Raw genomic sequence first — 16,081 nt, 5'->3', positions numbered from 1 at the left:
ATGTAGGGGTGGACATCATTTGTGCAACCTGTGCAGACGCACAGTGGCCCAGGAGGTGAGGGGGTCTAGTTCTACCTCCAAACTAGGTGGAATTGTGGATTATGATGAGTTATTGGACTGGAAGTGTCCATCATGTTAAACTAAAAGCATTTGCTATTCTCGTCTCCTGGGATCAGACTGTGACGGGTGACAGACAGTCATATGGTTTCTGGCCATAGAAGGTCACAGCATTTGGCTGCACAGAATGCTCCCTGATTTTCCATTGTTCCTCCTGTCAGTATTCATTGGTATAGGTAGCTCTCCTACTGGATTCATCTCTCCCCCTTTTGGACCCAGCAGGCACTCGCCTTCCACCCAGCTGCTGATCATCAGCATTCTCTTGGTGTTTAAACACCCCTTCCTCCCTTGGACTGGTGCTGGTGACATTCTTCAGTTCATTCAAGCCAGGGTGCAAGCAGGTGGATTGTACTCATTTATTGCTGAAAACTTTGCTGACCTTCTACCGGTGTCATCTGTGGATATGTAGTGTGTCCTCCTTGGGTCTTCTATAGTGGTTAGTGGGGTTGACAAAGAGCTCATCCCATCCATTCCCTAATTAGGGCCCAGCTTTAAGGATATCTAGGGTCAGGTATCCGGCTCGGTGCATAGGTGCAAAACTTATTTAGGGTGGTGAGGGACCCCAGGGACCAGCAGTAGGTTTGGTCAGGGGGTCACCATAATCCCCTTCCTTAAACACAGGGTTTCCTTTCCCTTCGCCGCTTGCTTGATACTTCTCTGCACCTAGAGTGACACAGGCTCAGGCCTGCAATGTCTGAGATGGCACACGGTAAGCATCCTTTTTTAAAAGAACCCGACATGCATCTCTGCCCTAAAGGTTATATTTACACACAGCATCCAAATATTGCTTGAAGGCATCCATGCCCATACGTATGGACCAGACGTTCATCTCTGCACCTAATCTTCTGGGTGTGAACATAACCCCCATGTCCCGGTATGTGGTCCGTGAAAGACATCCATGACCATACGTATGGACCAGACGTTCATGTCTGCACCTAATGTTCCGTGTTGAACATAACCCTCAAGTCCCGGTATGTGGTCCGTGTGGTTGGTCAGCTCAGCTATATTTATTACACGCAGCACATCTCCTTACAAGAAGTTTTGACCTATCAATATAACCAGCATCTAAAAGTAAAGTACCAAAAAAAAAAAAAGCGAACAAGAAAAGATCCGGATTAATATAACTTTTTATTATTAGGATTCGCGGAACCATTACTGGCAAGAAAACACAGAAAATATGAAGGAAGTCGGCAAAAAACGCTCCTCAACAACCTTTCAACATCTACTCAAGGATCTAAACGATAGAATAAAGGAGACATAAACAATCCCACAATGGATATTTCCTAAAAAAAAGAAGAAAGCAGAAGCAAAATTTTGTGAATGTGTGGCAGCGCCGTACATGAAAGGATTAGGTGGGAACGCTGGGCAGTGATGTTGGCACAGAGACAGGATTTGGGTTTGGATGAATACAAGGCTGGGCAGGGATAGGGAGGTGTGTGTGGAGTGGCACGCAAGGCTAGGACGCTGCCTGCTGTCCCCTCCATAAGCCAGATGCTTCCTTGCCGGGGCAGTTGAACCTCGGATTTGCCACGCCACTCCCCTCTCTTTTTCTTTGCTTTAATGGGCATTAAAAATAGAACAAAACAGAACTGGAGATGAAAACAGAACACAAGCCCGACAGGCCGGGGCGGCTGGGCTCATTCTGCTGTAAAATGTTAAAACAAGGCAGAGCACACAAGCGGCGTCCCCCAGGACACATCCAGCCTTTTTAATATAGTAGTGCCACCGCACATCTCACGTCGGATGTTGTATTATATTTATATGCCACTCAAATATTTACAATTTTCCTGAATTCTGCTGCGGCGGGGTGGAGGCGTGCGGCGCGCCGTGCCGGGGTTATGTGTTTTGGCGGCCGTACAGCTTCTAGGTGAAGGCACTAAACACACGTTCACATTTCCTTCACAGGCTTCTCGTGTGCCAAGAGCCAGAGCTTCACATTGTTTCTTGTGCCGCCGCTGTAGTTGCCAATTTTGCCGTCGCTGCAGATCACCCGGTGGCACGGGATGATAAGTGGCACCTGGAAGAGAAAATAGAGACGTACATGTAGCCATTATTACAAACCAGCTTATTAAATGGACGTCATCGGATTACAGGGGTGATGCAGAGTGATGGAGGCCGGGAGATCCCAGACTCCACAATCACTGGGTATCCCCATCTATCCCTATAATCACATCGAAGCCTCCCTCCTACTCAATATGCTGCAAAGACTGCATGGCGCTATTCGTCTGTTGCTCCTCCTGGAAACTAAACAATATGCTACAAAGATTGCATTATGCTATTCCTCTGTTACTCCTCCTGGAAAATATGCAATATGCTGCAAAGATTGCAATAATCTATTCCTCTGTTACTCCTCATGGAAAATATGCAATATGCTGCAAATATTGCATTGAACTATTCCTCTGTTACTCCTCCTGGAAACTAAACAATGTGCTGCAAAGATTGCATTGTGCTATTCCTTTCTTACTCCTCCTGGAAAAAATGCAATATGCTGCAAAGATTGCATTGTTCTATTCCTCTGTTAGTCCTCCTGGAAAGTATGCAATATGCTGCAAAGATTGCAATGAGCTATTCCTCTGTTACTCCTCCTGGAAACTAAACAATGTGCTGCAAAGATTGCATTGCGCTATTCTTCTGTTACTCCTTTTGGAGAGAATGCAATATGCTGCAAAGATGGCAGTGTGCTATTCCTCCGTTACTCCTCCTGGAAACTATACAATATGCTGCAAAGGTTTAATTGCACTGTTCCTCTCTTACTCCTCCTGGAAAGAATACAATATGCTGCAAAGATTGCATTGCGCTATTCCTCTGTTACTCCTCCTGGAAAGTATGCAACATGCTGCAAAGATTGCATTGCGCTATTCCTCTGTTACTCCTAGAAACTACACAATATGCTGCCAAAATTGCATTGCACTATTCCTCTCTTACTCCTCCTGGAAGGAATGCAATATGCTGCAAAGATTGCATTGAGCTATTCCTCTGTTACTCCTCTTGGAAACTATACAATGTGCTGCAAAGATTGCATTGCACTATTCTTCTGTTACTCCTCCTGGAGAGAATGTAATATGCTGCAAAGATTGCACTGCGCTGTTCCTCTGTTACTCTTCCTTGAAAGGAAGAAATTGGGTGATTTTGTTCCTCAAGCAAACTGGAAAGAGTACCACATCTGTAAACCTCTTATAGAATTAACCGTTAGCTATTCTGTGATACTAGTAACTAATTTTTTTTTTCTACTTTGAATTTATTCCTTTCCTGGAGGAATAATAGGAGGAACAGCACAGTTCAAATTGTCAGCTGGAAGCCTATTGCAATAAGTTATTCTTATAAGATTACCTGTGAGCTATTCTGTCACATCTAAAAAGGTAAATAACTGTATTCATTTTTTGAGAACTTTTCAATATGGTGGTCCTCTGCTATTACTCCTGGAAAAAAAATGTTATTCTACCAACAACTGGAAAACTATTGCAATTGTTCATTCTTGTAAGATAACCAGTGAGCTATTCTGTCACATCTGAACTGGTAGATAACTATTTATTTTCTGTAAACCTTTCAATGCAGCGGGTCCTCTGTTATTAGTCCTGGAAAAAAATGTTATACAACTACAGTATCAACTGGAAAACTACTTGTAAGATAACCAGTGAGCTTGTCACATCTGTACTGGTAGATAACTGTATTACTTTTCTAAGAACTTTTCAATATGGCAATATGGCGGGTCCTCTGTTATTACTCCTGGAAATAAAGGTTATTCTACAATCAACTGGAAAATCCTACAATCAACTGGAAAATTACTGCAATGGTTCATTCTTGAAAGATAACCAATGAGTTTTTCTCATCTGAACTGGTAGATAACTATATTTTTTTTCTCTAAACTTTTCAATGTGGTGGTCCTCAGTTATTATTCCTGGAAAAAGGTTATTCTACATTCAAATGCTAAACTACTACAATAGTTCATTTTTGGAAGATTACCAGTGACCTTGTCACATCTGTATTGGTAGATAACTGTATTTATTTTCTCAGAACTTTTCAATATTGTGTTCCTCTGTTATTACTCCTGGAAAAAAAAGGATATTCTGCCATGACTGGAAAACTACTGCAATAGTTCATTCTTGTAAGATAACCAGTGAGCTTGTCACATCTTAACTGGTAGACAACGTTATTCATTTTCTGAGAACTTTTCAGTGTGGTGACCCTCTGTTATTACTCCTGGAAAATGTTATTGTGACCTCTAGATTAATTCCTATGGGCCTTTATAATAAATATGATGCAATATGAAGTAAAATATTCTCCTCTATACTGAGTCTAAATTCTCCCATATCCATATGCCACTGAACTACGGAGATTTATGGACAGTTTTAAAAATTGGGAAACTATTGAGTAAAACTTTAGGATTTCAATGGTGGCCAGTCCTGCTATTTTGGTGCTTTTAATTTCAGATTAATGGAGGTATTCTGGACTATCGGTTGTCAGATAATTGGAAGTCTGCTCAACTAGATAATTACTTTTAATAAAAAATGTATTTATTCTTTGCCAGGAGGAACAACAGAGGAATGGCACAATCCAAAGTTCAAAATGAATACAATTATTTTCAAAAATGTGTTTTAGTAAATCATTTTAGCAACTAATTGCATTCCGTAGATTAGACCTTTGCTTCTTGCCATTCCTCAGTTTTTCTTCCTGGAAAGGAATAAATTAGTAACTGTTTTTTATCCTCTTGTCAACTGGAAAGTATACAGTACTACAACAGTAGATGTCTTGTAAGACCTGTCATTTATACTAACACAACTGTACTAGTAAATAATTTGATTTATTTTTTATGTTGTACTGTTCCTCCTATTATTCATCCTGTCAACCAGAAGCCGATTACATTACTTCAGTTCTTGTAAAATTACCTGTCATCTATTCTATCATGTCTGTACTAGTAAATACATATTTTCTGACAGCTTTTCTATGTGTCCGTCACTCTGTTGTTACTCCTGGAAAAGTTCAAAAATAATATTAACATATGAATCTAGCCAACTGGAGGCCTATTGAAATAGTACAGATTACCAGTCAGTTATTCTAAATTGACTCTTCTAGTAAATGCATGTTTCCTTAGTACCTTGCATTGTGTCGTTCCTCTATTATTCTTCCTGGAAATGACTACATTCACAACTGGGTGTTGCTATTACCATTTTTAAAGAGGTATATTCTTATATATAGACTCGAGCTGTGTAGGGACATGCATCAGTGACATGAGAAATAGTAATAACCAAATTTAATGTATTTTGACCTTTCCAGTAAGATTAACAGAGGAACAACACAACAGAGAATTCTAAGAAAAGTTATTATTTTCCTGAAAAGCATTTACTGATATAAACATGTCGTCAGGGGACAAATGAATTAATAAATGAGACAAAAATAAAGCCGTAGCGCTCCATTTTCCCACAAAATATCGACTGTTTTTAACAAAGGGGCACGGCTGGACCCTCATAATATAGCAACGCGCCCGTCTTCTCGTAATGATGGTTATTTGCATATTTATATGTTGCACATGTTGTACCAAGGCTGATAGGTAATTTGGGCACGGTGGGTGGTATTGGTGCGTGGGAGCCAGAGAAATATGTCCCTTTAACCCTTTCCTACCAGGGGATTCTGATTTTTCGGAGCAGTCTAAGGCTATGTGCGCACGTCGCGTAAAAACATGCAGTTACGCTGCGCTTTGTAGCGCAGCGTAACTGCATGCGTCCTGCGTCCCCTGCACAGTCTATGGAGACTGTGCAGGGGCCGTGCGCACGTGGCGTTTAAGAGCGCAGCGCTTCGGCTACTGCCGAAGCGCTGCGCAAAAAGAAGTGACATGTCACTTCTTTCCTGCGCTTTGCCGGCAGCTCCTGCTCTGTCTATGGCAGGAGCTGCAGGCAGAGCGCATGGAATCGGCGCTCACTACGGACATTTCTGCAGCGATCTAAAGCGCACATGTGCTCTTCAGATCGCTGCAGAAATTTCTGCAGGGCTTGTACGCAACGTGCGCACATAGCCTAATGGCCACACCGCAGTTGTGCCCAATTGAAGCCAGGTTGGGGGACGGCCCAAGAGCCAAGGGGCCCATTTCTACCTCCAAAGCAGGTGGAATTGTGCATTTTGATGAGCTTTTGGGCTGCAAAGGGTCCATGTATTGTTCTTGCACAGGGGCCCTTCTCTGTCTGTGTCCACCAGTGCTCTCTTCTATGCATCTATGGGAGTCTGGGTGGCAATCACATCCGCAGACAGTAGTCACTACTGCTACATCTTAATTATTGCTGAAGGTTTACAAAGTCTTGGTTTGTGCCCCTAAAAAGACTTTATGATATAAGAATAACATAGCCATATACCCGAAAAAGCCCTCCATGTCCGGCGTAATCCAGGATGGTCCAGCGTCGCTTCCAGCTCTGCTGCATGGAGGTGACCGGAGCAGCAGAATACACCGCCGCTCCGGTCACCTCCACGCGGCAAATGAAGACAGCCGCGCGATCAGCTGCTGTCACTGAGGTTACCCGCTGTCACTGGATCCAGTGACAGCAGGTAACCTCAGTGACAGCTCAGCTGATCGCGCTTCTCACCTCAGTTGCTGCGTGGAGGTGACCGGAGCGGCGGTGTATTCTGCTGCTCCGGTCACCTCCATGCAGCAGAGCTGGAAGCGACGCTGGACCATCCTGGATTACGCCGGACATGGAGGGCTTTTTGGGGCTGATTAAATTGTTGAACCAGGGTATATGTGTGTGTTTTTTATTTCTAATAAAGGATTTTTTCATGTGTGTGTGTGTTTATTTACTGTAATGTACAGATTAATCATGAAAGGAATCTCATAGACGCCTGACATGATTAATCTAGGATTTAGTGGCAGCTATGGGCTGCCATTAACTCCTTATTACCCCGATTTGCCAACGCACCAGGGCAAATCGGGAAGAGCCGGGTACAGTCCCAGAACTGTCGCATATAATGTATGCGGCAATTCTGGGCGGCTGCTGACTGATATTGTTAGGGTGGGGGGCTCCCCATAACGTGGAGCTCCCCATCCTGAGAATACCAGCCTTCAGCCGTATGGCTTTATCTGGCTGGCATTAAAATTGGGGGGGACCGAACGCCGTTTTTTTTAAATTATTTATTTATTTTACTGCACAGTATAGACACGCCCACCGGCTGCTGTGATTGGGTGCAGTGAGGCACCTGTCACTCAGCGTGGGGGCGTGTCTCACTGCAACCAATCATAGGCGCCGGTGGGCGGGGAAAGCAGGGAATAGGAGATTGTTTAATGAGCGGCCGGCTTTTTCAAAACACTAAATGCTGCCGGAGCAGTGTGAATGCCGTGCAGCGCCGCGCCGGTGATCGGGGAACGGTAAGTATGAGAGAGGGGGGGAAACTGACTGACAGACTGTGAGAGAGGGACAGAGAGACCGACAGAGACCGACTGACGGACTCAGGGAGATTGACCGACATACATAGAAATAGAAAGAATAGCCGACATCACTAGAAATAAAAACACCAAACGGACACGGACTATAGGTAGATGCATACGTGTTTACTAACGTGTGTGCACATACCCATAGACTTTCATTGTGTCCACGTGTGCGTGCTCCGTGCAGATAACGGACATGCATCCGTGCAAAACGCAAACACATACGGATCACGGACACGCACACACGGACATAATGAAATAACGCACGTGTGACCACAATCATAGATTAACATTGGTGCACGTTTGGCCGTGTCTCCGGCATATACGGAAACGGACCAAACACGCACATGTATCACGGACGTGTGAAGGGGGCCTAAAGGAGTGTTCTGCTCTACAAAAATCACCACCTGGATCGGTGACAATTGATAGAGCTAATTGATCTATGTCCTACCATCACTGCAATACTGTGACCACTGGCAGAAAAGGGCCCCTATGCAAAAACAATATACGGCTCCTGTGCAAGAATGAAATATGGCCCCCTGTGCAAGAACAATATACGGGCCCTGTGCAAGAACAATATACGGGCCCTGTGCAAGAACAGTATATGGCCCCTGTGCAAAAACAGTATATATGACCCCTGTGCAACAACAGTATATGGCCCCTGTGCAAAAACAGTATATATGACCCCTGTGCAACAACAGTATATGGCCCCTGTGCAAGAACAGTATATATGACCCCTGTGCAACAACAGTATATGGCCCCTGTGCAAAAACAGTATATATGACCCCTGTGCAACAACAGTATATGGCCCCTGTGCAAGAACAGTATATATGACCCCTGTGCAACAACAGTATATGGCCCCTGTGCAAAAACAGTATATATGACCCCTGTGCAACAACAGTATATGGCCCCTGTGCAAGAACAATATACGACCCCTGTGCAAGAACAGTATATGACCCCTGTGCAAGAACAATATATGGTCTCTGTCCCTTTTTTTCTCTATCTCTTTCCGTTTTTGAGATAAAAATGCTAACTCGGTTGTTTTCCACCAGGTGGCGCGATAGGTGGTTTCATTGCATAGCGCATGGATGCTTTACTATACCTAGACACCACTTCTATGCCTAAAGCTGCCACCGTTCTCAAGTAATGGCGGTGGACAGGATATGGGTGGACACACTGTATACGCCCTAAGCAGCTTCAGAGCTCATGAAAAGGCACAATTCTACTTGCTTTGGAGGTGTTTATGGGCCCCCAACCTCCTGGACCTCTGTGCGCCTACACAGGCAGCACCAATCATATGTCCGCCCCTGATCATGACCAGGAAGAACTGAATGGATGGGCTGGTTGCACATGGGCATAGCTGTGCCAACTGTACCATTAGGGGTAGAGTTATGTAATTCCTGCTTGAAAGTGAGCATTCTAAAGAGATCTGGAGCTGAAACATCCCCCAAAATGTTGGCATGCGCCCTGCTCCCCATTCAGTGTCACTCAGCTACTTCTTTGGGGCCGCAGAAAATGGATAGAGTCGCCTGGCATATGCGCTACAAGTATGGGCGAACCCCCCCCAATGTTCGGGATTGGAAGCCTTGCCCGAACATTTTGTAAAGTCCGTGTTCGGGGTCGGAGATAACGTGAAATTGCGTCTGAACCCCAAACTTGGACTTTACAGTTATGGGATGGGGCGGAGGGGCTGTAAAATAAAGCATATAGTTAATAATAAACATTGTCATCATACTTACAGGTCCCGCGACACGTGCTGCAGACTCTGTCTCCCGGCCGCTTCTGCTTCCGGGTTCGATCATTGCTGTGCCCCTGGGTAACCACCACTGACTACAGGACCTTCCATGACATCATAGCCATGTGACTAGACTGGTGTGAATGTTGTATTACCTCGTGGGTTACAGAATGGTCACATTGCTATGACGTCAGGGAAGGTCCTGTAGTCAGTGGAGCTTACCTGGGGGCATAGCTATACACTTGGGTGAAGTCTGACGGCTCTCAGCTGAGTCTTTGTGACATGTGATTGTCTTCTCGCACAGATGTAGCAGAGGTGAAGATGCTCGCCCGCCTTTGGACTACGTTAGAAGGGTTTTTTTTGGGGTAATAAAGATGGAGTCTTAAATATCTTCTGTTTTATTTCTAATAAAATATTTTTTTCTTTGTGTTGTTGCTTTATTTTACAGTTAAAAATAACAGACAATCACAGACGCTGTCACAGAGTGGGCACGTCTGTGATAGGACGCTGGAGTAACCTGATACTAGCCCATACATTCTAGCATCTAGAATGTATGGGCAGATTCAAGGTTACTCCAACAGCCAATCATAGACACCCATTCTGCGTGACAGCGTCTGTGATTGGCTGTTGGGTCCCTCACACATATAGTAGTGTAAAAATAAATAATTTAAAAAAATGACGTAGCGCTCCGCAGTAATTTTGATTCTCAGCTTAGATAAAGCGGACAGTTACAGGCTGCCACCCCATCTGCCTGGCGTTACCTTGGCTGGCAATCAAAATACAGGAACCCCATTAATGTTATTAACTGTTTAAAAAAATAATTTAAAAAAAATGCGTGGGCTCCCGCCGTATTTTGATCGCCAGTCAGGTAAAACCAGGCAGCTGGGGGCTGGGATTCTCAGCATAAGGCCCAAGCGTTCTGGGCCCCCCATGCTAAAAACCACAGCCGCCCCTGGAAATGGCGCCATTTCCAGGCACTTTACCCGGCTCGTCGAGTGGCCCTGATGGCGGTGGCACTCTGGGTAAAGAGGTTAATACCAGCTTTGTATTCTGAGCTGGTACTAACCCCGAAATTCATGGTGTCACGCCAAATTAGCCATGCCCACAATGAATTTCTAGTAAACAGTACAAAAAAAACAGAACACATAAATTTTTTTTTTTATTAGAAATAAAACAAAAAAAAACATTTAGAGACTCCATCTTTATTATAAAAAAATTCCTTAGTCTAACATAGTCCACAGGTAGCGATGTCAGCTCTACTTCATCGCTCTGTACAGACAAGCATCTATACAGAGTAAGAAGCAGAGAGAGCAATGTCAGCTCTGCTTCACCACTTTGTACAGACAAGTGTCTCTACAGAGCAAGAAGCAGGGAGAGCCACGTCAGCTCTGCTTCATTGCTCTGTACATTGCATTGCATCACCCCGCACGGTGCACACTCTCCTGACAGGAGCTCCTGAGCTGCATGGAAATACATGCAGCCGACCCGCTCCTGTCAAGAGAGAGTGTGCCGTGCCGGGTGATACCGATGCGAGACTCGCACAGTGACAGTTAAAGTTCAATCAAGACCATGAGCCGTGGATTTGGGTGAACTCTGACGTCACCGCGAACACGGCCGAAAACAGCCAAAGACTGACAAGTGACGAGCAGTGTAATGCATAACGCTGGAAGTTAATGATCAGACACGAAAGCAGAAGCGGCCGGGAGACAGCGGCTGAGCGGGTTTGCAGGACGCGTCGCGGTATCGGTAAGTATAATCATCATGTTTTTTTAATAATGTGCTTATTTTTCCAGACCCTGGACCCAAACTGGACCCGAACTTTAACACAAGCTTCCCCAGAAAGCTCGTGTTTGGGATGGTGTGCACGAACACTATGTTCAGTACGGACCTGTTACGTCACCGCCGGAGTCTTCTCCAGCGACTTCTGCTCCGATCACCAGGCGACGCCGTGTTCCTGCCGTGGATGGTGCTGGTGATGTGAGAGGAGTCGATGCCAGAGGCACCGGTGGGCGCAGGCTCCGATCATCCACTGACCTGGGTTATCTTGGGATCTGCAGTACTGCTGGCTGACTGTGGGTGGCGTGTGTCTTCCAGCTGAAGTTGCCAGCCAATGGGAAGACACCACACCCTTCTTATTCCCCCTCCTGTTACATGACCACTGCCAGAGATAGTTCTGATTTCCTGGCTCCTGATCCGCCCTATTCTGTTTTGTGATTCCTGTGTGCTGACTTCTGCGTGTTTTCTGACTACCCTTCTGCCTGCTGTTTTTGTACCTCGCTGCCCGATTCGGATTTGACCTCTGCTACGTTTTCTGATTACGTCCTCGTCTGCCGATTCTGTCCCTGTTCTGCTATTCCTGGTTTGACCCTGCCTGATGACTACTTTCATCGGACTGCAGCCTTCCACAGGTAGTGATCTCCAGGGCCCTGTGTAATTCCAAATCCCTGTATACGGGCTAAAGGGTTTCAGGGTTCTGGGGGTCCTGCTTGGTGAGTGGCTTCCCTCTAGTCTGTCCATTACATCCCCCCTGAGTCTGTTGATCCAGGCAGGCGTTACAGGACCCTGAACTTTACAGTTCGGGTTCGCCCATCACTAGCTACAAGAAACTCTTTCTCCATGCTGTGGCCTTGCATAGGTTACATTCAATCCTGGGAGCCTTACAGATCTAGAAAATTTGAAGTCATGTTGATTTTAGTTTTTTTACTGCAATACCAAAGACAACCTGTGGACAAGAGTGGCGCTGTTTCTGGAGGAAAGAAGCAAAATTTTCCGAATCTCCTACAACCCAATATTACAGAAGTGTCATTTATTAATGCACGGTCCCCGATAGAATTGGTGTAACGAGGGGGAGTCATTATATCATTTCATGGTGCCACTGACAGTGCCAGTGACAATTGTCCTCCACGCTGCGGTGCAGTGACGCCGCGCACTGCGGCTCCAGACATTGTACATACGGCTTTCTATGAACACTTGCATCACACAACTTAATTAACCCCTTGATTAAGAACGTATTGTGCGTCCCCGAACGCTTCCACCGAACAAGATGCTAACATCATAAATCAAATACAGCAATGGTGGCAGCCGCGTCGCGCAGGGAATCAGCCGCGAATCACACAGGACATCATAATGCAGAATACTGATGATAGCAAATGATGTCTGCTAAAAAAAGAAAACAATGGTGTATGTGCGAGCGCCGGCGGACGTCCCCCTACGTGATGTGCCCACCGCGCTGTCCCTCGTCTTCAGATGGCTTTTTTGCCTTTTTACACTGTTTGTATCAGGACTTGGTGCCTGATATAAGGAGCCGACATCGTGCAGCTCCCAGATGTGGGGCACTACAACTCCCAGCATGTCCTGACAGAAGCATGTGACTGTGAGAACCTCATAGACATGAACAGAGGGGGGCGATTTTGCAGCTTTTGGGAACAGGAAGAAAAGTAAAGATTTCGTACAAAACTCAGCTAAGAGTCAGGAACATTGTAAAAATATAATAATTACTTACCCACTGAATCCTCCGGAGTCTCCGCTGGTTCTGCAGCGATGACCGCTGCTACTGATCACTGGCCTCAATGCTGAATCATGATGACCGAGACCATTGGCTGATTACAAAGTTGCTAAATGTCTCGGATTTTCTGGGACACCTTGGTTGAAAAAGTGGTGGGTTTTCTGTACACTCCACCCAAAAAGTGGATGCTCTGCAGCAGAGTGAGGCGTTACCGGGATAAGCGGGGGCGGGGCATAGGAATGATACACCGCATGTGATTGCTGATGACACTAGATTGACATCCAGACCAGGGCAGTGTGAATGTCCTCGTCTGGTGTTTTGGGAGCCTCTTGGGATTGCTACGCCTTGATGACATCATGGCCGGACGCTCATTGTGACATCATGGCCTAACACACGTTATGATATCATGTCGTGACACGTTATGACATCATGTCGTGACACGTTATGACATCATGGTGTGATACATTAGGACATCATGGCCTGACACGTTATGACAACATGTTATGACATCACGGACTTACACACCTTATGACATCACGGCCTTACACACCTTATGACATTACGGCCTTACACACCTTATGACATCACGGCCAAACACATGTTATGACATCACTGCCTGACACGTTATGACATCATGGCGTGATACATTATGACATCACTGCCTGACACGTTATGACATCATGGCGTGATACATTATGACATCACTGCCTGTCACATTATGATATCATGGCCTGGCGTACATTATGACATCTTGTCGTGAAAGTTATGACATCATTCATGGCGTGATTCATTATGACATCATGGCCTGACACGTTATGACATCATGTTGTGACAAGTTATGACATCATGGCGTGATAAATTAGGACATTATGGTCTAATAGATGTTATGACATCACAGCTTGAAACACATTATGACATCATGACCTGACACACACTATAACATCATGGCCTTACACACGTTATGACATCATGGGGGCCTAGTAATCGCAGGAGGAGCCCAGGATGCCAGTATGCGGAGAGCCGGCGGAGGAGGTTCACACTGCCCTGGTCCGGCTGTCACAGAGGAGCGATGTTGATATTGGACTGGGGAAGAGCGAATGTTTTTGCTTATAATTGGTATCTGAATGTAAATAATAATATTTTCATTCACTTCCAGAAAAAAAAGAAGGGAGAAGAAGAAGAAGACGGGATGACAACAGCAAAAATACAAAAAAAAATGATAACGACAAAATGTTGAGCTTTTTATCCGCTGGAAGCACAGAATTAGCCGTCAACCCTACCACTGCCGCCTCTATTCACACATCGGGCAGATTTTGTAACCAACGATTTCCACCTAAATCACAGTTTTGTCCTCCCTTCCTCTAAATGACACCATCTGGTGCCCGGACCTCCTATGGAATATAACAAAGAATTTAGTGCCGCACCTATGATTCCCTTGTAAAACCTGCAAATTATGGCCACCTGTTCATTATTACTGGGAAAGTAGGTAAGAGCTTGCAGGAGATTTCTCTATAACCTGAGACAGACATTTAGGCGGATAGGAGGAACAAAAAAAAACATTAAAAAAGGAGAAAATGACAATAATAATAATAATAAAATATAAAAATAAACAAAACAAAAAAAGAGAAATAGACAAAAATAAAAAAAGCAGAAAATGACAAAAATAATAAAAAAATATAAAAATAAACTAATAAAAAAAAAGAAATAGACAAAAATAAAAAAAATAAAAAAAGGAGAAAATGACAAAAATAATAAAAAATATATAAAAATAAACAAAAAAAAGAAAAGATTCTATAATTATCCAAAATTCACATATTAAATCGATGATTTCTGTAGTGAATGGTGAGCACTTTAGGATATGTAGGAACAAAGCTCAAGATGCCTAAAAAACCATAAAAACTCACTAGTAAAAGAACCGTAATAAATGATCAGTTATGAGGAATGTGTTACATTGCAGAAATGGCTTTAATAATAGGAGCGGAATAGTTTATTACAGCGCAGATTTCATTATCTGCTCTATATTCTCGATGACATATCCCACAGCCGTACACATAAAAATAGGGGGTTAATAAGAAATAAGGGTTAATATTTTTGTAATTTTTTTATTTTTGTCAAATTGGTTGTATGAGACAAGAAATACATGACTTTCTTCCCAAAACTCTTTTTCATATGCAGAAAGGAGTTCCCTTCCTGTAATACCAGATGCGACCTGTGGACATGAGTGGCGCTGTTTTCATAGAAAGGTCACTTTGTGCAGAAACAGCGCCGCTCATGTCCACGGGTCGAGTTGGTTTTTCTCGCCTCAATTGCATTTCAAATCATTTGCATTTTTTTAAGTGACTGTTCTTTTTTGTCATTGTTTTATTTTCAAAATTTAAAAACAAAATAATTTAAAAAAATTAAAAAAAAAAAAATTAAAAAATAAATTTTGTGCAAAATCAAAGATGTTCCCATTTACGTCTTTTACATTTTTTTGGCACCTTAAAAGCTCAAAAAGTTGAATAATCTTTTATGATGCCGCATGTTAGTCTGCAGCTGGAGGGCACAAAAAAATTTGTAAAATTTTGAAAATTCGGAAATGATAAATTATGATAAAACTTCTGGGTATAACCCCCCCCCCCCCCCAAAAAAAACAAACCCAAAAAAAACAAGATAAAAAACAACAAAGACAAAACCAAGTAAAGTTAACCTTAAAAGAAAGATGCAACAATAATAAAAAAGGTGCAAATAAAAAAGTTGCTCACAGAAATATATAAATATTTTTTTAACGGGTTGAAGCGGTAACATCACAGTAACCGCACATGACCACTGCAGCCAATCAATGGGCTTAGTGGTGATACTGATGTAGACTGCATGAGACCTCCGAGCACAGTGATTGGCTGCAATCGTCACATGCTGTTGTAGAGATGTCACTGCTGCAGCCTGTCACCAACAGCAGTGGAGAGGCAGCGGAGGAGAAGGAGTAATGCGGATTTTATTGTTTTTACAGCAGGCAAGGCAGAGTCTATATGTTAATCAAATATGTTCCCAAAAACACTACATTTGGTCTCTAGTGTCTTCAGTAATTTTTTTCACATGTGCTAGGAGTTCCATGGTTCTTATACCAAACCTGCACTGAAAGCCTACACTGATACACCCGCGGACATGAAAACAAAATCTCAGCCTTAGGCTGGTGTCACACTTGCGAGTGCCTCACGGGTATCTCGCGTGAGTCTCGCGTTGCATCACCCGGCACAAACTCACACTCTCCTCACAGGAGCGGGTCGGTCGCATGCATCCTTATGCAGCTGGGAAGCTCTTGTGAGGAGAGTGTGAG

At 44.0% G+C, this 16,081-nt stretch overlaps 1 protein-coding gene across 1 annotated transcript in view; it reads right to left on the bottom strand.

Moving 5' to 3' along the window:
- Nucleotides 1-1,226: 1,226 nt before the first annotated feature.
- Nucleotides 1,227-16,081, bottom strand: part of MGMT (O-6-methylguanine-DNA methyltransferase) — a 612,540-nt gene continuing 597,685 nt past the window's right edge. The window contains exon 6 of the mRNA XM_075352256.1: nt 1,227-2,134. Coding sequence (XP_075208371.1) covers nt 2,006-2,134 — 129 coding nt within the window. The 3' untranslated portion in view covers nt 1,227-2,005. The remainder of the gene's footprint in view (nt 2,135-16,081) is intronic.

Source organism: Anomaloglossus baeobatrachus, chromosome 5, assembly GCF_048569485.1.
Source record: "Anomaloglossus baeobatrachus isolate aAnoBae1 chromosome 5, aAnoBae1.hap1, whole genome shotgun sequence".
Lineage (NCBI taxonomy): Eukaryota > Metazoa > Chordata > Amphibia > Anura > Aromobatidae > Anomaloglossus > Anomaloglossus baeobatrachus.
This window is presented reverse-complemented; position numbering and strand designations above follow the sequence as displayed.